The sequence below is a fragment of the Equus asinus genome, chromosome 7 (assembly GCF_041296235.1).
Source record: "Equus asinus isolate D_3611 breed Donkey chromosome 7, EquAss-T2T_v2, whole genome shotgun sequence".
NCBI lineage: Eukaryota > Metazoa > Chordata > Mammalia > Perissodactyla > Equidae > Equus > Equus asinus.
In genome coordinates, this window is record NC_091796.1 from 108,872,302 (window position 1) to 108,893,767 (window position 21,466).

At 65.1% G+C, this 21,466-nt stretch overlaps 1 protein-coding gene across 8 annotated transcripts in view; it reads left to right on the top strand.

Moving 5' to 3' along the window:
- Positions 1 to 1,717: 1,717 nt before the first annotated feature.
- Positions 1,718 to 21,466, top strand: part of INF2 (inverted formin 2) — a 30,157-nt gene continuing 10,408 nt past the window's right edge. For 2 of the 8 annotated variants that reach the window (XM_070514440.1, XM_070514442.1), the window contains exons 1-10: positions 3,286 to 3,422; positions 14,728 to 15,127; positions 16,454 to 16,569; positions 16,640 to 16,799; positions 17,302 to 17,335; positions 18,395 to 18,536; positions 19,307 to 19,448; positions 19,631 to 20,455; positions 20,937 to 21,082; positions 21,169 to 21,230. In XM_070514440.1, the coding sequence (XP_070370541.1) occupies positions 14,737 to 15,127; positions 16,454 to 16,569; positions 16,640 to 16,799; positions 17,302 to 17,335; positions 18,395 to 18,536; positions 19,307 to 19,448; positions 19,631 to 20,455; positions 20,937 to 21,082; positions 21,169 to 21,230 (2,018 nt within the window). In that variant the 5' untranslated portion in view covers positions 3,286 to 3,422; positions 14,728 to 14,736. Of the gene's footprint in view, positions 2,197 to 3,285; positions 3,423 to 5,133; positions 5,156 to 12,664; positions 12,876 to 14,727; positions 15,128 to 16,453; positions 16,570 to 16,639; positions 16,800 to 17,301; positions 17,340 to 17,856; positions 18,039 to 18,394; positions 18,537 to 19,306; positions 19,449 to 19,630; positions 20,456 to 20,936; positions 21,083 to 21,168; positions 21,231 to 21,466 lie in introns of those variants that run through there. The other 6 variants (XM_070514439.1, XM_044774407.2, XM_070514441.1 and 3 more) reach the window with 6 other exon arrangements.

Here is a 21,466-nt window from a genome sequence, read left to right on the forward strand (position 1 = left end):
AGATGAAGAGCATCCTGGGCGCTGAACTGACAGAGGAAATGAAACCCAGGGCCAGGCGGCTGCTGGATGGGACCTGAGTGGCCCCTCCCGCCCAGAAAGTGCCGGCCCACCCCACTCAGGCTGTCTGGGCTCTGCCCTCTGCATCAGATGCTGGGCTGGGAAGGCTTCTCTCTGAGAAGCGCGCACACCTGCCTGCCTGCTGCTAGCCAAGCTCACGCTGGTGGCGCCAAAGCCTGCTCCCCCTCATCCCAGTCCCCATTGTCTGCTTCCCAGCAGGAGGCAGGGGGCTCTCCCAGGCTCACCAAGTCTCCAGCCTGTCGAGGCGGGGGCACACTCTCTGCGGGTCAGTCTCAGGCCAGCACGTGGGCTTCTGCCGGAGTGTTGGAGGTGGCTGGGGGTGGCCATGTGTTGGACCTCCAACATGTACTTTGTCCTCGCACATCTGGGCGTCCAGAGCTGTGGTGGGTATGTGTGCACCCCCAGCTCCAAGGACAGACCCAGGCCCCTGGATGGGACCCGCCAGGTGGGCGATGGCTTCCTGAAAGAACTTCCGGAAGCCAGATGGGGCCCCATGTGCTGGGCAGTGGCTGCAGGAGGCATTTCTGAGGCCGAATGGGTCCTCCCCTCACCCTCAGGGACAGGAAACCCGCTCAGAATGGGGCTGGGATGGTGGGCTGCCTGGCAGTGCAGAGGGTCAGCAGTAGAGCCCATAAAAGAAATGGGGCCAGGAAGGGAGGTGGCTCTGTAGGTCTCAGAAATGAGTGGTTAGAGTGGGATGAGCTGTGCAAAGCTGAGACCCTGGGCATGGTGGGTCGGAGCCAGAGGCCTGAGGGAAAGCCTCTCTGAGACCAGTGTCCATGCCCACAGCCTGCCAGACCTCTGACTCCGGCCGCGCTCCACACGTGGACGCACGCCACACAGACACACACACAGACATGCATACACACACATGCTCACACACACACGCACCTGCCCAGTCACACACTGACGAACACACGCCCTACCAGAGGCCCCCTGCCGTCTTCGCCCTGCTCCAGCCTGTCACCTGTTGGCCTGTGGTGACCTCACTCACCCTCGGGGTCCAGCGTAGGTGTGCCTCCTCCCTGGCACCTTCCCAGGGCACCAGTCAGACCTAGAGAGCCTGGACTGGGGCCTCTGTCCCTGAGCCCCCACACACACCTAGCAGGTACACAGGGAAGAAAACCCTGGGCAGGAGCCTGCCGAGGGGGCACTGGCCTCCCTCCAGCCTCCCTCTCCTCCAGTCGGGCAGGGGTCCTCATGCCTGAGTCGGCCCCAGAAGGCTGGCAAGATGCCTGAGACACAGACCCTGGCCCACACCAGGCCCGGCTGATGGCTGGAAGGTCACTCCTCACCCTCATCCCTTGCATTTCTCCATCACCGGCTCAAAAACACACCCACTGACCATAGCCAGCTGCAACCAGGCGCCAGCTCGGGACAGTGATGAGTCAGCCACCCGTGCCTCCCACCCCCACCCCAGGTGGTGCCAGCACAGAGAGGCCTGAACCCCAGCTCTGGGGGGAGGGCAGGAAGGCTTCCAGGAGGAGCCAGGTGGGGAAGGCCTGGCCAGCCTTCCAGGCCGAGGCACGCCCCGCCCTTCAAGGACTCGGCGCATTCCAAGAATGGCAGGCAAGTCCTTGCGCAGGAGCAGCCGCCACACTCACACATCCCCAGGCTGCCCAGGCTGGAGGGTGCCCAAGAGTCAGCAGGCACCCTCCTAGGCCGTGCTCCGGGACACACCCGGCACTCAGGGGCCCTCACTGGGCACTGGCCTGTTGCCAGAAGCCGCTCCCAAACTGGGGCTGAGCCAAGATGATTTCCGAGGGCTGCTGGGCTGGGCAGGGGCTGCACTCGCTGGGAGTGGACATTTACAGGCCAGGAGTTCCAGGCCTCACCCCCACCCGACAGAGGGGCACACTGAGCAGCAAGATTGGCCACAGGACTGAAGCTGGAGCGAGCCTGGGAAGCCACCTGGACCCTGGTCTGAAGCATCTGCATCCCGCGTCCTTCCCTCTGCCCAAGGCCCTCCCACCCTCCCCAGCCAGAGCCCTACCCACCCACCAGCCTGCCTGCAATCTGCATGCCGCAGGTCTCCGGAGAGATTCATCAAGACAGAACCAACCAACGGCCACACTTCATCCACATCGGCTCATCTCACCCTCCTTACAACCCTCAGAGGTACTTGTCATCCTTTCACAGATGGGGAAACTGAGGCTTAGCAGTTCACGTCACGACTGAGCCCAAGGTCACACACTCAGAGGGCCGGACCAGGGCCCTCGGGGCAGAGGTTTGTCTCCTTCATCAGCCTGGGGCTGGACCCACCCCCTCACGCACCCATGGCCCCCTGGCCCCCAGGCCTGCTCCCTCTGAGCTCCAAGGGAGGGTTAGATGTCAGAAGGGACTTCCAGAGCTGAGGGCCTGGCTCTCTCCAGCCAGCCAGCCCGGCTTCCAGAGCCAGCTACAGGCAGACCCCACGCTGGGCAGTGTGGAGGTCACGGGTGGGTGGGGCCCTGGCCTGGCAGGATCGTCAAGGCAGGCAGTGAGAGGGGGCGGCAGAGAACTGGTCACAGCACTCAGGCTTCCTGGGGCATGAGCAGCTTCCTCAGGCCTGCTGCCTGCACTGGCCGGCCACCCAGAGACCCCCAGACCCCATCTGGGGGGGGAGGGTGTCAAGGAGGGCTGCAGGGAGGGGGCGTCCAGGGATGCTCCCCATCCCACAAGCCCAGGAAGAGCAATCTCCCACGACCAAACCTCGAACCCCGAGGTGGGACGGTGGAATCAGCTGGTCCCTGCAGGGGTCCCATGCAGGTGGCAGAGGGAGAGGAGTGACCACGCCTGGGAAGCCGGTCCCACCCGCCGGACTTTGTCCGGGAGCCTCAGTGGGCGAGCCGGTCAGAAAGCTCATTGCCAGTGGGCGGTGGACGCGGAGGAGGTAGGGTGGGGAGAGCAGTGTAGACCAGAGATGGAGGCAGCAGTTAGGTCAGAGGTGAGGAGACGGCTTCCAAATGTTTCCCAGGCCCCCGCTCCATGTGTGCCACCCCCAGGGCCACCCCGCCCACCAGGAGCCAGGCCGCCAAGGCGGGGAGGGGCGGACCTCCGGAGGAGGCAGCGGGGGACTTTACAGGCTTGGGGAGAGCCCCCAAAGCCGCCCCGCGGCCCCAGCCGGAGTGGGCGGGGCCTCCCCAGCACCCCCCCCCCCCCAACTCCGCCCCCGGCCCGCTCCCCACGTGGCCGCCGGCGGGCGGGGCGGGGCCGGGCGGCGCCTCCCCTTCCTCCCGCGTGCCCCGCCCGAGCCCGAGCCGAGCGGGAGCCGTGCGGAGCCCGCGGTGGCCGGCTGCCCGCGGCCCTGACCCACAGCACGGAGTGCTGGCCGCGCCCCCGCCCTCGGCCGCCGCCCCCGCCCGGTAAGTCCGCGCCCTCTGGACTCTCCAGGAGCCCCTGGGGAAACTGAGTCCAGGCGGGGGGGGAGGGCGTCTGAGGCTGGGGAGCGGGGAGGAGCAGCGGCGTATGCGCCCCGGTGGCGGCGAGCAACCCCGCGGCGCAGGGCGGCGGGCTCCCGGCTCCCGGGCGGGGACTCGCGGTGGTCGGCCCGGCTTCCGCCCCGCCCGGCAGAATTTCCCCGCCTCGCGGCTGCCACATCCTAACTGCGCATCAGCCACAGTTGTGAAAATAAACTTCAACTTCGGGTCTGCTGCCCAGGTGACACCGCGAGGCGCGCGCCGGCCTGGGGTTCTACCTGTGCTATTGGGTCTGTAGCTGCCCACGCGCAGGTGGGTGCACACCGGGTCCTGCCACCCTCCACAGGCAGGGCTTGCGGGAGCAAACTTCCACCCTGCTCTCTGTCCCTCCTAGGTGGGGCTGGTCGGCCTGGGAGTGGGAGAGGCTGGCCCTGTGCTCCTCCACTCCCACCTCCGGACCCCATTTTAGGGAGGGACCCGAAGAGTGACCATGACCTCAGGAGGGAAGATCCTGGGGAGCACAGGCAGGGGGATCTGTCTGCCTGGTCTCCTGAGGTCCGGCCGCCCAGGGCCCCAGGCTGCATAGTGGCTGGCCTCAGTGGTGACCACAGCGATAGTGCCCCGCCCTAGCTGGACACAGGAAGAGTTGGAGGGAAGATGGCCAGCCCTGCCCCACAGGCACATCCCGCAGGAGCTGGAGGTGGGAAGTTCCCTCCAGCCTGGCCTACTGCTCCCTCTGGCCCTGCGACCTAGACAGGACATTTGCCTTCTCTGGCTTCACTTTCCCCATCTGCACTCCGAAGGGTGGGGACAGTCACCTAGGCTTGGGCTTCCCACTAGTCACCCTGCAGCAGAGAAGGCAGAGACCCAGGGCAAACGCCCCAAACCCCTTCACGGTGCTGCCCACGGCAGGGGCCCTTGGTGGGGGGGAATGCTGCAGCCCTAGTGAGCCCATATCCGCATTTGGGTTTGGGTCTGGGGTCTGAGACCCCCACACTGTTCCCAGGTGTCACTAGGTCAGTGTCACCTGTCTGTTAAAGAAGCCAAGTTGACGCGGCAGGCCCCTCCTGACCACTGCCCAGACGCTGCGCCCCCATCCCTTCCTCAAGTGCTCGTGGCTCTGGGTCGATGAACAGGTCATCACGGGCTGGCCAGCAGACAAGGGGACGCCACCGGGGAGAGTGGACTGAGGTGGTCAAGGGGGGCTGCCCTCCCATGACCCACCCAGGCGGCCTGTCTGTCGAGAGTTCTGCTCGTTCACAGCAAATGGTTAACCGCAGGTGAGGCCCCCCACTTTGTGGAGGTGCTGACGGGCTGTCGGAGCTAATTGCTCCCCCTCACGTTCCGGGACCTGGCGGCTCCTGCCTTAAATAGACTGTGCTCCCCTTCCATCAGACTGCGGTGGTTTTCCCATTCGGAAGAGTCAGCGGGTCCGTGAGGGCTGCGGCAGGGAGGGATAGCAACTGGATGGTGACGGGGTGCTGCCTGTGGGTGCAGGGCCTGCCGCAGCTGATGTGGGCCAGCGGGCCTGGCTCTGGATGGAGCAGTGGGCAATCTCAGAGGAGAGCTCAGGCCCCTGGCTTTTGAGGGTGCCCAGAGGAGGACCAGGAGCCAAGTTCCTTCTCACCTGAGGGGCAAGGCCTGACTCAGCCGCTTCCCTCCGGGCTTGCACACAGCAGGTATCTAATGGTTGCGTGGTTCACAGCCCAGTAGACACAGTGGATTGGGGAAGGCATGCCTATCTGTTTCAGGAAAGTGTACAGGAGTGTATCTAGGGGAGACAGGCCAGGGGGGCTGGGAGGTCGAGGCCAGGCAGGAGCCAGTCTCTGCAGGGCTGTCCTCAGGGGACAGAGCCAGACCTGGGGGACCCCGGATGTCTAAGGTGAAGAGGCTGGTTTCAACCCGTTATGAAGACGTGAGTGCATGGGAGAGGGTGAACTCCCTGTCACTGGAGGTGTGAGAGCAGGGTCTGACGGTGTGGCCTCCTGTTAGGGAGGCCCCCACCCCTTCCGCCCTCACCCTAGTAAGGGGGTGTCGTGCCCAGTCCCCCTCTGAACCCCAGAAGGCCTCAGTCCCCGGGCACTGTGGAGTCGGTTCACACAGCTGTCCCACCTGCCCAGCACAGGGAGGCCTCCGTGGTGACTGCGCGCCGCCTCCAGAGCCAGGCAGGCTGGGCCTCTCCTCCCGGGAGAGCCTCTCCTCGTCCTCTCTCAGCACCCTCCCGAAGTGTGATTCAATAAGAGCCGGGGTGGGGAGCTGCCCAGGGCCCCCTCTGCCAGGTGCCCGTCAGCTTCCCGGTGCCCTGCGCAGGGTCTGTGTGCTGAGTGAGTGAAGGAATGAGTGAGCCAGCCTGCCGCGGTCCACCCCATGGAACTCACCCAGTGAGGTGTGGGTACCGCCGTTATCCTTGGCTTCACAGACAGGAAACTGAGGCACCGGGTGGTCGGGTTGTAGAATCAGTGCCGCCGTTCTGGCCAGAGGTGTTTATAAAGCCCCCGCTGCGTCAGCCTTTGCGCCCACCTGGCTGCTCCTGGGGGCCAGAGCCTGGAGCCTGCCGTACACAAGCGCTTCCCTGCGGTCAGATGAGGACTGGCCGGGCCTGGGGCAGCACCTGGAGGCCCACGCCGTCCCCCTGCCCCTCGTCACCACCACACTGCCTGCGGGAGCGGCAAACACGGGGGCGCAGCGGCCTCGGGGTCCTGGCATGGCTGCTCTGGGAGGAGAACTTTGTCCTGGCCAAGTAGCCGCCCACCCTACCCCGGCCTCCAAATAGGGGAGGGGTTAGGCGCCCACCTGTGTGGCTCCTGAGGAACCCACGCAGACATACAGACACACAGACAGCTGCCATGGGCCTGCTGCCCTGGATCTCTGGACCCCTGGAGCCGCTGGTCCATTGACAGTGGGCTCTCTTAGCCGGGGTGGGGGGTCACAGGCAGGTGGGATGAGTGACGCAAAGGCCCCCCCTCCCAGAGCTGTCTGAGGACAGAATGGCCCAGGACGAGGGCCCAGTCAGGGAGGGGGGGAGGGGCCCGGTGCCCGTGCCACCCATATGCACAGCCCTGGGTGGTGGTTTCTCTTTATTGCCTCTGAGCTCCCACTTGGCTGCTGTGGGCAGAGGCCAGCCCAGTCGCTCGCTGTGCCCAGTGTACCCGCCCCCTGCACACACATACAGGGAGTCTCAGCAGACCCGGCTGATGGGGCAGAGTCTCTCCCTCCCTGAGCCCCCCTTGGCCCTTGCCGAGCACTGGTGGATGTAGACGTGGATGCCAGCGTGGACCCTGGCCAGCTGTGTGAGAGGCGCTCAGTCTGCCCGCCTGTGCCTGGTCCCCTCAGGCCCTGGGATGTGGCCTTGGTGTGCAGCCTGCCTCCCCTGCCATCCATGTCCCCATGTCCCCATTCCTGCTCTGAGTACAGCTTGGCACTGCCACCTGCGCACATCAGCAGGGAGGCAGGCTCTGGCTCTCCACCCGCCCGGGGTGGGGTGGGAGCGCAGCCTGCCCCCACCTGGCTCTGTCTCCTCACATGCACAGACGTGAGTGGCCTGAGAATGGGAGCCCTGGCTGCCCAGATCAGATCCTGCCCACTTTGGGGGTCCCTAAGGCCCCCACTGGGTGCTTCCAGGCTGTCTCCCCGCAGGTGCTGGGCCAGGTCGTGGAGGTGGGGGCAGCAGAGTGAGGGGGCTGCCTGCAGGATATGGCAGAGCAACGGAGGGACAGCCAAGACCAAGGCCCAGGGGTGGGACCCAGGTGGTCACCTTTGAGAGGAGACAAGGGGGCAGCCGGAGAGTGGTTTTGTGGACCAGGCAGGCCCAGTGGCCATGCGGGTGGTACGGGCTCAGCCAACCCAGGGTCCCCAGGGAACATCCTGGCCATTTTATAGATGAGAAAATCAGGTTTGAATGGGCCCCGGCCCCTCGGCACCCAGCAGAAAATGCTACACAGCATCTTGCGCCAGACACTGAGGATCTCGCTCGCCCGGTCAGGCCGGGCTCTTGGCGCTGCCTGTCTGGGGCCAGTGGCCCCAGGATGCTGAGCGGGGGCTGGGGAGGCGCGTCTGCGTCCCAGCTCCATGCTGGCCCCGGCTCGGGAGACAGTGGCATGGACAGGCGTGGTAGTCAGGCACAGCACTTTCCTGCCCTTCTGGGGCCTGCTTGACAGATCTGTCAGAAGGCTGGGCGGGTGGCATTGCAGGCTTCTCTCCATTTGAGGATGGGAACCGGGGCCTGGGTGGTGTTGTCCAGGGGACATGGCCAGTCAGATGCAAGGGCTGGTCTCACCCAGCACCTGAGCTGTCCCCTGCCCTTTGGGCCCTGGCCACAGCCCGTGGCTGTGCCGGGTTGTGCAAGCTGTGGCCCCTCCTCCCCCCTCAATCTGCTGCTTTGTTCTCCCTCTCCCAGCAGGCAGCATTGAGCTAGGCCATGGGATGCATGCCGGGGGTGAGGACCACCTGGACAGGCAGTGGGCAGCCTCATGTCCTGCCTGGACGCCCAAGGCCTGAAGCCAGAGCCTGTCTCCAGCCTCCCTTTCCCCTCCCAGGCTGGGAGAGGCCTCTCCTGAGGGCAGCAGGGGGACAGGGGAAGGACACGTGGCCTCCTGAATTGCTTCTGGCCAACAGGGAGAGACTCAGGCACAGGGGATTCTGGTGGCCAGCCCAATGGAGCCCCACATGTGGAAGCTGTGGCCAGGTGCAAGGGCCTGCGGTAGAGCAGTGCCAGGTTCAGAGGCCGCCCTGCCGCCTGCGGGACCCACCACGGTCCTTGCCCTCCCTCACCCTCTAACCACAGGTCTACGCACGTCACACCCCTCAAGCATTTGCTGTCGGAACTAACCCAGCCACAGAAGGGAGAGGTGGCTGCTGTCATCCTTAACCCCCCAGGTCGCTCCCCTGTGCTGCCCTCCTAGCCTTGGGCCCCCAGACTCTGGACCTGAACCCCAAGAATGTCAGAGGTAGCCAGGCTCTCCAGGAACTCCACATTGGCCCTGCTGTTTGTGCAGCTGGGAGACCGAGGCCCAGAGACGGGCCCCTGGGGTGGCCGGGGCCCAGTGCAGATCCTCTCCCTGTGAGCCCTCAGTGCAAGTGGAAGCGAAAGCCTGGCTTCCTGGTACAGGCACCTCCACCCTTCCTGTCCTCCCCTCGCAGAGCCCGCCAGTCCACGGGGGAGAGGCCCACGCCACCCCAGCACATTCCCAGAAACCCAAACACACGCAGAGCCCGGCTCAGGGCTGCCCTGCGCGGACGCTCCTCCCAGGGGGCTCAGGGCAGGGGCAGCACCATCCCCCTTCTGGCAGGCATTTCCTGTGTGCGAGTCTGTCCTCGCAACCAGGGCCGCCCTCTCTGTGGCTTCCTCAGCTTCTATTCCTAACCCAGGGGGCGGGGTCTGGAGGATGCTGTTGTGCTGGGCCTGGGCATGGCACATCTGACATCATCCGACCTGCCCCCAGATCCTGGGGACACAGTGGGCCGAGCCTGGCTCCCTGACCAGTGGTGCCCCAGCTCTTGGCACTGACCAGCCGAGCCCGGCCCCTCTCCCCTGTTGGGGCCTCCACCATCACTTTGCTGCAGAGCCTCCGAGGAGTCCTGCACCCCGCTCTGCCCTTCCCTCCCTGGGGACCCGAGCAGGGACGGCTGCTCTGGGCCCAGACTCCCTCTGCGAGAAGCTGTGGGTCCTTCTTCATTCATTTGGCTCTTTCTCTTTCTCATGTTAGTATTGGGGTGTGTGTCCTGTGTGACACGTCACGTCTTAGGTGGTTGAAACCCACACCAGTGCAACTTGGTGTCCTGCTTCTCGCCTGTCCTTTAGCTTGACGCTGCCATCAGGGGCTTGGTGCCCACCCTCCTCCGAAGGCCCCTCTGTCCTGCTGTCGGATGCCACGTGGCCCGCCGACCCCATCCACACAGCAGGAACAAATTCAGGCGAGGGTGTGCGGGGCAGGGGCCTTGCACTGCATGCTGGGACTGAGGGCTGCAGGAGGCGGGAGTGCTCCTTGGACCTGAGACAGCCGGGGGACAGTGAGGACACTGCCTACCCAAGGTCTGTGCCTGTGGGTGGGGCGATGGGGGGACACTCAGTTCTGCCTCCTTCCCTGAGGCCTGCTGGGCACGGGGCACCGTACCTGGGATGAGCCCGTGCTAGGCAACCCACAGAGGTCCGTCAGGGTCCCTCGAGGACTCGAGGCCTGGAGGGGAAGATGACACATGTACTGGAGGTTCAGGAGGAGCTGAGATTCTGGGCGGGAGGTCATGGGGCATCACAGTAGAGCAGCCCCGGCTCCAGACCTCCCCACTCTGCGGGGCCTGGGCTGCCCCTGAGCTCCAGGATCTGCCAGGAATGCCGTGCAAGGGCTGCCAGGCAGTGGAAAAATTTGGTTTCTTGGAGGAGCTAAAAATACAGTGTGGCAGCCCCTGCCTCCGGGTTCCGGAATCCTGCTCCTGCCATCTCGCCCGCCCACCCCGTGGAAGGCGAGCTCGCTCTGCACCCCGCCTGCGCCCTCGCTGGCTCTGGGCCCAGAAGCACCCCAGCCCTGAGCTGATGCTGGCAGGGCCCCCTGCAGCTGTCTCCCCCTGGCCCCCCCCAGGCAGCTGCCCTTCTCACAGGTACCCACACCTTCCCTAACCTTCGCCCCCACCCCTGGGTGCCCCTGCAAAGGTCGAGGAACAGAAGGCAATGCCAGCTCCCCAACGGGCACCAAGCCCTAGCACCCAACCTGGGCTCCTCACCCCCCAACACTGCTCAAAGCCCCCGGCAGCCACACCCAGGACACCACTCAGTGCCCAGTGTCCACCTCGAGAGGCTCATCCTCTGACCCAGTTTCTCCACCTGGACAGCAGGGCCTGAGTAGCTGGTCTCTGAGGTCTGGGGGCCAGCCTTGACCCTGCCCACCCCCACCCCCCACCCACACAGCTTGACAGATGACTGTCAGGCAGGGGCAGTGGCATCTCGCAAGTCAGCACAGCTGCCCCGGGCGTGTGGGCGCCCAGGTGGAGGTGCTGGCATCGCCATGCCAGGCTGGCCAGGCACAGGCAGGGAGGCAGATGGGTGTCTGAGGAGGTGCCAAGAGTCCTGGACCAATGTCCCCGTTGCCTCCAGGTCCTCGAGGCAGCCCCTGTGTGGGCTGGGTGAGCACCCGTGAGCAGGACACCCCGATCGGTGGGTGGACCCCGGGAAAGCCCCGAGGGAGACACCCCCTTCAGGAGTCCCAGTCTGCCCGGGAGGCGTGACCCCAATCTAGTGGAAACCCCCACATTATGGATAGAAAAAAGTGACACTGAAGAACCGTGGGTGACATCCCACTAATGTCAGAGCCTCAGGGTCTTCCATTGATGCAGGGGGAGGGTCGGGCTGCCTGGGGGACATATGGGGGTTCCGAAGCACCCCTGACCCTTCAGTTGCCCGAGGGATGGGGTCTGGCCTGAGCCAGCTGTTGCTTGGACCCTAGGAACCGCAGATGGTCTTGCTTTTCTTCAGCCAGTCGTGCTGGCTGCAAAAAAGCTCTGTAAATGCAGATTCCTGCGCAGGCCCCACCCGGGGATGGGGGCACCGAGCCTGGGAAGGTCTCTGCAGTCCCCGCCCGGTCTAGGCGCCAGGCCTAGCTGCCAGCCGGACGCTCAGCCTGTGGGCTGGGCGGGGCTGGGCAAGGGCAGAGGGCCAGGCGTCCTTGGACAGGATTAAAACAGCCATGAGCATTCCTGAGCGCACGCTCCCTGCCCACGAGGTCCAGTTTATCCACGGGGAGCCCCACTGCAGCCTCTAAGACATGTGCTATCACTTTGCAGATGGAGAACAGAGGGGCAGAGTAACTTCCCCCGGGGGCACACAGCCAGTAAGCCCAGGAATGAGACTCCCACCTCCCACACGGGTCCGTGTCCTCAGGAAGGGGCGTTCCCTGCGCTCCTGAGAGCAGTAAGCACACGATCCCCTCCGGTGCTTCCTGCAGAAATACTCAACCACCGCCCAGATGGGAACAAGCAAAGGCTGAGTGTTTGGGGCTGCTGCAGCCAGGGAGTCACCAGCACACTTGTGTTTGGCAGAGACTCAGGGCAGGCGGGAGCGTGGGCGCCTTTGTCGTCTTATCACATGTACACATGTGAGTCCTTACTGTGTGCATGTATCATATATCCCTAGACGTGTCTATATGTACACGTGATACAAGTTATGTGATGTATATATTGATACGTTAAAATGTTTCCTATGTATAGAAAGCTTCTTTATAGGGAAAAGGGGGCTCAGGGGCACCTGATGGGGAAGCGGGGTGTCCATGATTGCTGGGAGAGCATAGGGCTCTTGTTAGTCCATCCTAAATCAGTAGTGGGAACGAAATCAGTGAAGCCGGCAGTCACTGACCAGGCCCGGAGGTTTGGGGCGATGCACGGGTGGCTGTTCACTCCCGGGCTGTCCTGGAGACCGAGGCCTGACGTCCTGCAGGTCTGAGCACAGAGAGCAGGCTGCTGCCCCCTGGTTCGCGTGGCGACGGCTTGGCTGCCTGGGCGGCGGCTGCAGGTGATGGTCATGGCTCTGTGCTCATGAGCGGTCTGGCCACTGTCCATTCGAGTGTTCAGTCTCATCCCAAGAAGAAATTGAAACATTCCTCAGGAGGCGTCCTTGGCCCCGGACCTGACCGGGTGGGCCTCCCAGAGGGAGAAAAGCTGCCCGCCCCCGCTCAGCCTCTGGGTCCCCAGCTGAGCTCACCATCCTGGCCAGATGCCCCATCCACACTGGGCCACAGCCAGCTTAGCCCTGCACACACCCGCTGCCCCACACGGCGCTGGTGGGCACGGCCGGCTTGTGCTGCTCAGCTCCAGAGAGCATGGCGCCGGGGCACCCAGCACAGGATCCTTCATGGACGCATGGAGGCGGGCAGATGGCCCGTCACCTCCTGCTGGGGTCCCACCCCATAGCCCGGGGGCACTCTGCAGGTGGGGTCTTTCGGGGGATTGAGCCCATGACCCCGGGGACGGAAGATGCACAGGGAGGCCTGGGCTGTGCTGGGAGATGCTGGTTGTCATCTCTAAGGGGTGGTTGGTCTGCGTTTAGGGCTCCCCGGGGCTCTTGGCTGGAGACAACACTTGGGATGCTAGCGGCGGCCTGGGAGAGTTCACGCTCCCTCCACTCAGCCTGTGCCAGGAAACAGGGACTTGGGCCAGTGGAGGCGGGGCGGGGACGTGAGGGTCAGTTCTGGGCGCCGCTTCAAGCAGCAGCTCCCAGGTGGGCGGCAGAGGGTGCGGAGCCAGCTGCCTGCTCTTGGGGGTGGTGTGAGCAGCCCCCTGCCAGCCACGGCGAGGCTGCAGCAGCAGGCAGCTCGGCGTGCAGCAGCCATGAGGAGCCAGGAGACTGTGAGGGGCAGCCCGAGGCAGGGCCTGGAATGGGTGGGCAGAGGCGGCCGGAAGGTCTTGCGCATCTGGGTGAGTGGACGGTGGGGGGCCGAGAGGCTGGGCCTGGGAGGGTGGGGGAAACCATGGGGTCGTAGGGAGGGCTCCGGGCTCTCCACCGACGAGGGCTGCACAGGACCTGGGCTGCGGGGCCCCCAAGGGAGGGCTGATGAGCACCCCAACACACCCCCCACCCACTGCTCTCAGGATGCTCCCGGCAGGCTCATGCTGGAGGTCCAGGTGGCGACGCTGAGGCTCAGGCAGGTGCGTGACTTGACCAGAGTCTGCTGGGGCGGACCAGAGCTGGGTGTTCATGCAGGTCGGAGCCTCTTCCCCTCAACCAGGCTCTTCCCAGGAGGACCCCCCAGCCCCGCAGGGCAGTTGACTAGGCAGGAGGATGGGGGCTGGGTGGGGGCCGGGCTCCTGGCATGGACTCACTGCAGGCAGAGGAGGCAACCCGGGCTGTTGTCTGTGCTCCCAGCAGGCTAGGGGGTGGGCCCAGGGGAGGGAGGGTGCCCAAGACCCTGACCAAGGCAGAGCGGGAACAGGCGCTCCAGGAGTGAGGACAGCAAGGGGACCCAAATCCAGGCCAGGGACAGGCAGCAGGGCTGTTGTCCCCACTCTGTGTCTCCTGCATGACCTCGAGTGGCCCCTGGGGTCCCTGGCCCTTAGAGTGAAGCTGAGCTGGACGCCCAGCATCTCGTGGGCTCAAGGCCACCCTCTGGGGTCCAGTCTCGCTCGGCTCTGCCGTTTCTAACTCTGGGGCTGTGGGCTCGTGACCTGGCTTCCCTGGTGCCACCTCTGCTTCCTTTCCCGGAGAGTGGGGGTATTCAGGGCCTGCGTTGGGTGGTGGGGGGCTGAGGGTCAGGGGTGGGCAATGCCGGGCACAGGCCCTGGGGGTGAGGCACAGTGGTGTCACCATGCCCTGCCTCTCAGGCCTCCCAGCAGCTCCACACTGCCTTCTCAGACGCTAAATAAAGACCCGAGCCATACATGGTTGCAGGAGAGCCTGGGCTGCCCCAGGCCTTTGAGGCCAGTCCCCAGGGGCTGTAGTTAGGGACACTGTCACAGCTGAGGGCCCCAGGGAGCTGTGGCCATGATACAGGCCCAGCCATCCTGTCCAGCTGTTCTGTTTTGGGGAAAGGAACGTGTTGGGGGGACGTTCTGGGTGGGGTCACTCCTGTTGCAGCTGAATCCGGGTAGATCTGCATATCCCGAGGGTCTGGGGGGGACACCCGGTCCTCCGCCCACACACAGATTGACAAAACTGAGGTCCAGGGAAGTGGGGGCCCAGCAGGGCTGCTCCCCCATGCAGCCCTGGTCTTGCTGGAATTGGGCGGACGTCGGGCATGACCCTCAAGTTGGCCGCCTTCCCCAGCCACGCTCCTGATGCTGTGGGCAGCCTGGAGGGCCCGGGGCCTGGAATTGCCCCCACTCTATGTCCCTATCTGACCCTGTCTGCTGGGCAGGGGAAATGCCCTGGGGGCAAGATAAGGGAGCCTCAGAGATGCTGTTTTTGTTGCATCATTGCCACTGGGTCAGTGGTGTTCCTGCCAGTGTAGCCGCCTCGAGGTCTTGGTGCTGCTGCCTCCTCGGTTGCTATGGTGATTTGGTCAAGGGCGGTTACGAGGAGCGCCTGGCAGGGGGAAGCTGTGGGCAGCGGCAGCCCTGGTGGGACAGGGTTTGCCAGCACAGTGTGTCTTCCAGGCAGGCCCAGGGGTCATCAGGAAGCACCTGTTTGGCAGGTGGAGAAACTGAGGCAGAGAACACTGCCTCCACTCACCAACTGGGGCCCGAGCTGGGCGCTGGCCTCGCAGCCCGAGGGCCCCCTCCGTCCCGGGGGTCAGGCTCTGGGCTGACACTCTGTCTCCCTCCGGCCCCACAGTTTGGCAAGATGTCAGTGAAGGAGGGAGCTCAGCGCAAGTGGGCAGCGCTCAAGGAGAAGCTGGGGCCGCAGGACTCGGACCCCACGGAGGCCAACCTGGAGAACGCCGACCCCGAGCTGTGCATCCGCCTGCTCCAGATGCCCTCCGTGGTCAACTACTCCGGCCTGCGCAAGCGCCTGGAGAGCAGCGACGGCAGCTGGATGGTGCAGTTCCTGGAGCAGAATGGCCTGGACCTGCTGCTGGAGGCGCTGGCGCGGCTATCAGGCCGCGGCGTGGCCCGCATCGCCGACGCCCTGCTGCAGCTCACCTGCATCAGCTGCGTGCGCGCCGTCATGAACTCGCAGCAGGGCATCCAGTACATCCTCAGCACCCAGGCCTATGTGCGCCAGCTCTCCCTGGGTGAGCCGTGGCTGCAGGCTGGCCCGCCCACCCCCACCCCCACCCCCACCTCCACCTTAGCAACTCAGTAGGAGGCTCCAGGCCATGGGAGGCCGTGGGCAGGCTGGGGGCACAGGAGGAGAGGTCTCCGCCGGGCAGCCAGGGAGGGCTTCCTGGAGGAGGGACCAGTTTCCCAGAGTTAGGGAGGGCACCACTGTCTGCCCCAGGTCTGAGATCTCCGAGTCTCCTTGGAGCCACCAGGTGCACCTGGTTGTCCCCTGTGTTCTGTGACTTTGCTCTGCCTTTCCACCCACCCCTGTGCTGGTTCTGGTCCTGCCCCAACCACGGCCTCTAGACCCCATCCCCACCTGGGCAGCTAGAGTCACCTGGGTCAAAAACACAAGTCAACCTGAGTGGCCCCACTCACACTTGGCCTGGCTCCAAGCCCCTCCCCCTTAGCCCAGAGCCAGCCCTCTGGTCTGACCCGCCTTGCTGATGGCATCCTCCACCTGCCCCCCATTGCCCTGTCCCCTGCTCCACCAGCTGGGCAAAGTTCTGCTCACCCTTTAAGTTCCGCTTCAATCACCCCCTCCAGGAAGTCTCCCCAGGCTGTACCCAGACTTAGTCTTCAACCCTCAGGAGAGACCCTAGGTGGCCTTTGGTCACCGTGTGTCCCTTGCCCACCAGGCTGTGCTGCTCCGTGGCAGCGACCAGTCCCACCGATACTTGGGGCCCTGGGGGTGGGCAGTGACGGGTGGGCTGGCCCATGGGGGCGGGCGAGGGCAGCCTCATTCCTGTCCAGCCCAGCCCAGGCCTGGCTGTGCCCCCCGTAGAGTCCCTTGTGACTTGCTCTCAGCAGGGCCAGCCAAGGGACACCCCAGAACTTCCCCAGCTCAGGGAATGAGGTGGGAGGCCGGGGTTCATGGGGACAAGGAGGCATTGTGGCTGTCTGTCATAAACACAGTTGGTGCCAAGTTTGGTGAAAACATGGGCTCAGCCCAGGGAGGTGTGCCGAGGTGGGCCAAGGGCCCAGAGCCAGCGGGGACCTCCTCAGAACTAAGAGGCAGCCCAAGCAGACCTGGGTGACTGGGCTGCCCCTGCCTCCATGGCCCTCCGTGCAGGGTCTGCCCCTGTGGTCCGGAGACCGGTCAGCACCCTGGAGAGGCCGGCACCTGATGTGGGTGGTGGCCAGTGCACAGTGCCCCCTGGCGTCGGCCCGCTTTTCCAGCCAAAGTGTGGGAGTTCAGGCCATAGGCGGGCACAGGTCGGGGAGCAGCTGGTGGGGAGGAGAGGGAGCCCCATTCTGGGGACGCTGGGCCCCACTGAGACACCCCTGGCCCTTGGCAGCTCTGGACACATCCAACGTGATGGTCAAGAAGCAGGTGTTTGAGCTGCTGGCCGCCCTGTGCATCTACTCGCCCGAGGGCCACGCCCTGGCCCTGGACGCCCTGGACCATTACAAGGTGAGCGGCGGGGTGGCCGGGGCCCCTAGCCGGGGCCTGGGGCGCACGCTGACCCCTGGCCTCCCCGCAGATGGTGTGCAGCCGCCAGTACCGCTTCAGCGTCATCATGAGTGAGCTCTCCGACAGCAGCAACGTGCCGTATGTGGTCACTCTGCTCAGCGTGATTAACGCCATCATCCTGGGCCCCGAGGACCTCCGCGCCCGCACCCAGCTGCGGAGCGAGTTCATCGGTAACTGCGCCCCTGGCCTCTGCTGTGGGGCCCCTTGGCCAGCTTGGCCCACACTGCCCTCTCTGGGGGGGTGCCCCATGCCCCCAGCCCCCCAGGACCCCAGAGAAAGGCTCTGCCACGGGCCTGGGAAGCCTCCTGCCTTCACCTCTCCATTCCGTGGACTCGGGGCCTTCAGGACCTCTGGACCTCAGGCCTGGAGGGCTCTCAGTGTGAGGCTAGCCGAACAGTGGAGGGAGGTGGGCGACCTGACCCCCGGTTCCAGCAGCGACCGCCTAATGAGCACCACTGTGTGTCCACTGTGATGTCTCTCCTCTGGAGCCTCGTGTCCCTGGTGTCCCCTGGGAATGGCAGGTTCCCATCCCACTCCACGGCCCGGTGCTCCAGGTGGTGAGAGTGAGCCCAGGGAGAGGGCAGAGGGGACGGCGTCAGAAGATGTAGGAGACCCAGGGGTCTTGGCCAGAGCGGCCTCCGAGGCCCGCTGACCCCGTCTGTCCGTTCCCAGGGCTGCAGCTGCTGGACGTTTTGACGCGGCTGCGGTGAGTTCCCACTGGCTGCTGCCCAGAGCCAGGCCCGCCTTCCCCTTGGGTCCCGAGCAGTGCCCCCCGATGGGCAGGGAGGCAGCTCCAGAGGTAGCCCCAGCAGGTCACCCCTCCTGGGGCCAGGTCCCAGCAAGGACCCAGCTGGCTGTCCCCAGCACTGCTGGACAGGCTGCTCCATGGAATTTCCCTGCCCAGGGTCTTGGCAGCTGCCCCTGGAAACGGGGATGGCCAGATATAGTACGGGACACCCACTTAATCAGGTTGTAGATAGACAAGGGGTCATTTTTGTAGTGTAAGTATATCCCAGATACTGTGTGGGGTATACTTAGACTAAAAGTCACTCATGGATTATCTGAAATTCAGATTTTCTTGGGTACCTGGGAACCCATGTGGCTGAGATGCCCCATCTCCGGCCTCATCAGGACCAGTCTTAGGGTGGGGAAATCACCCCCTGGGTGTCAGGGAAGTCAGCTTGAGCAGTTGCACCCCAGGAGGAGGAGCCGAGGCTGGTGGGACTGGGGCTGAAGTGGTCTAGGACGAAGGTCTGCTGGGTGCTGAGGGGCCCACCCTGCCGCTGAGGGCGCGGCTCATTGGCCAGGCTGAGATGACTGGCAGGTCCTGGGCCCAGTGAACCTCCAAGCTGCTGACGCTCAGACCAGATGCCCTGCCCCCCTGGTGGAAGCCATGCAGACCCCTTCAGGTGTGGTCTTGGTGCCATCCTCGCAGCACCCAGAGGAGGGCCTTCCCCCCATCCTGTGCCACTTCTAGCACGTCCTCCCCATCTCTGGGCCACATCTCTCCCTGTGCGTGTGAGAGCTTGCTCTTCTCCTTCCCAAGGGGCGTGGAGCTGCCAGGTGACCTGGGGCAGCCCAGTGGGGTACCAGGCTCAGACCTGTGAGCCCGCCACCCCCAGCCAGAGAGGCCAGCCCCAACAGACCACGGCGGCCCCTGGCTGCAGCAGCCACTGGCCCAGCTCAGGGTGTCCTGTATCTGCCCGGGGTGGGGGAGCCTGGTGGGAGCAGCAGGCTCAGCCCGCCTGGGACCCCCACTCCTCAGAGATCTGGAAGATGCTGACCTGCTGATCCAGCTTGAGGCCTTCGAGGAGGCCAAGGCCGAGGATGAGGAGGAGCTGTTGCGCGTCTGTGGCGGCATTGACATGAACAGCCACCAGGAGGTCTTTGCTTCCCTGTTCCACAAGGTGGGCTGGGGGCAGGGGAGCCCCTCTAGGGACTGTCTCTGGGAGGAGGGGCTGTGTGGGCTGTGGCCCAAGTCCAGGGCTCGGAAACAGCCACTTTCCCTGCCCTGGTCAGACCACCCCATGACCTGGGCAGTAGGGCCAGATCTGGAGCTGCACTCGGGGAGCCGTGAGGGCTCAGGGGGCTGGAGCAGGCAGCCTGGGGCTGGTCTGGGCTATCCCAGGGAGAGAGCCAGGGCCACAGGACCCGGAAGGACAGGATTCCAAAGGCCTGGCTGTCCAGAGGGGACTGTGCCATCCTGGGCCCCAGCGGAGTGGCCACCATCAGGTAGACTGAGAGGGGCTTCGGGACCAATGAGAGTCTAGGAAGCCAAGTTCAGTCCAGTTCAGACCCTCCATGGGTGGGCCCTCCCATCCTTCATTGAACCCAGTGGCTCTTAGCCCAGGCGAGTGTCCCCAGGGGCATCCAGAAATGTCTGGAGACGTTGTGTTGTCACAGTTGAGCAAGGGTGCTACTGGCTTCAAGTGGTTGGAGACAGGGATGTTGCTAAACATCTTACAGTGCACAGGGCAGCCCTCAGCACCAAGAGTGACCCGGCCCTGGATGTCACCAGTGCGGCTGTCAGGGTACCCTGACTCAGGACCTCCTAGGACCCCTTTGAGGCATAGAATGGTGATGGGTGGACGCTCCTGGCAAACTGAGGCTGGTGGTTGTCAGCCCGCCCCAGGGAGGGGGTGGCTGCTGACCGGCGCTCCTCGTCTGCCTCACCCAGGTGAGCTGCTCCCCGGCATCCGCCCATCTGCTGTCGGTGCTGCAGGGCCTCCTGCACCTGGAGCCCACCCTCCGCTCCAGCCAGCTGCTCTGGGAGGCCCTGGAGAGCCTGGTGAACCGGGCTGTGCTCCTGGCCAGTGACGGTGAGCAGGCAGGACGGGGCAGGGGAGGGGGCACCCCGCCCACATCCCCCTCCTTGACCTCAGCCTGGTGGGCAGACACTGGGGTCTCGAACCGTGGGGGGAGAATGCCCGTCCTTGGCCCCAACCCTCCCCTGCCTGCCTCCTCTGGCTCTCTGTCCTGACCCTGGACGCCCCCACCACAGCCCAGGAATGCTCCCTGGAGGAGATGGTCGAGCGGCTCCTGTCCGTCAAGGGGCGGCCCCGCCCGAGCTCGCTGGACAAGGCCCACAAGGGCATCCAGGCCGACCTGGGCCAGAGTCGGAGAGGCAGCTTTCCCCAGAACACGGGTGCCCCAAAGGCGTGGGTGGAGGACCAGCAGCCGGCAGGGGCCCTCAGCAGCCTGCTCGCTGTCAGCCCGCAGGACACCGGCCACATCATGGCTTCACAGCTGACAGCCTTAGAGCAGCGGGTGCCCACCCCACTCCCGCCTGCACCGCCCCTCCCCAGCGCCACCACTGGGCCTCCTCCCCCTCCTCCTCCCCCCCCACCCCCACCACCGCCACTGCTAGGACCAGCCGTGTGCCCCCCACCCCCTCCACCACCCCCATTGCCAGGACCAACCGTGTGCCTCCCACCCCCTCCACCACCCCCATTGCCAGGACCAACCGTGTGTCCCCCACCCCCTCCACCACCCCCACTGCCAGGACCAACCGTGTGCCTCCTACCCCCTCCACCACCCCCATTGCCTAACTCTAGTGGGACCGCACCTCCCCCACCCCCTCCACTGCCAAGCGTGGGATGCCCACCCCCACCCCCACCGCTGCCCGGCACGGGATGCCCCCCTCCACCCCCACCCCTGCCCGGCACCTCTGGGCCCCCTGCGGCGGGTGGCATGGAGGAGGTCATCGTGGCTCAGGTGGACCACCGCCTGGGCTCCGCCTGGGTGCCAAGCCACCGACGGGTGAACCCGCCCACGCTGCGCATGAAGAAGCTGAACTGGCAGAAGCTGCCATCCAACGTGGCACGAGGTGAGGACGCCCAGGTCCCCGCAGGTGGCTTCTCTGCAGGTGGCTCCCCCTGGGGGGCAGGGTTGGACCCTGTTGAGGAGAGTGGCAGGCAGTTCCTGAAGTGTGTGTACTCACATCTGAGCCCAGGGCCCCCAGGCATGAGCCCCCCGAGCTCAGCTCTCGCATGGTCTGGGGCAGGGACGCTCAGAGGTCACCTCTGAGGGCTCTCTCCTCCTGCACGCAACCCTGCAGGCTGGTGTGTGTCTCTGATGCCGCAGCCCCTGTGCTGCCCAGGCCCCTGGGGGCTGGGGGTGCTGATGCTGAGAAGGTCAAGGGCAAGGCTGGCTGGAGGCCGGATCGCCAGCCAGCCTGGACACGTGCGTGCATGCATCCACGTGCATGCACCCGGCATGACAGCAGCTGGAGGGCTTCCTTTGTGAGGCCCACCTGCTCCTCGGGCCCCTAGGTGGGCATGAGCCTCACAGGGGCGCCTCGTCCACAGAGGGCAACTCCATGTGGGCCTCGCTGAGCAGCCTGGGCGCTGAGGTGGTGGAGCCAGACTTCTCCAGCATCGAGCAGCTCTTCTCCTTCCCCGTGGCCAAGCCCAAGGAGCCAGCTGCGGCCCCGGCCAGGAAGGAGCCCAAGGAGGTGGGGAAGGGGCTGAGGCTTGGACCACGGAGGGGCTCTGTGCCCACCCTCCAGGTAGCAGCCCGATGGACGGGGGTGTTTTCCAGATCACTTTTCTGGACTCCAAGAAGAGCCTGAACCTCAACATCTTCCTGAAGCAGTTTAAATGGTGAGCAGCTAGGATGGGGGAGGTGACCCTGTCTCAGGGCCAGCCCCTCCCACCAACGGCCCCCCATCTTGGGCTCGGCAGTGCCCTCTGCAGGCCGTCCCTGGGAAGTGCACATCCTGTCCCTCGGACCGGAGACAAGTGGTGGGTGTACCATCCACAGACAGCCCCAACCTGGGGCCCCGGAGACCACCAGTGCAGACTCTCTGGGGAAACTGAGACCCAAAGAGCACCTGGGA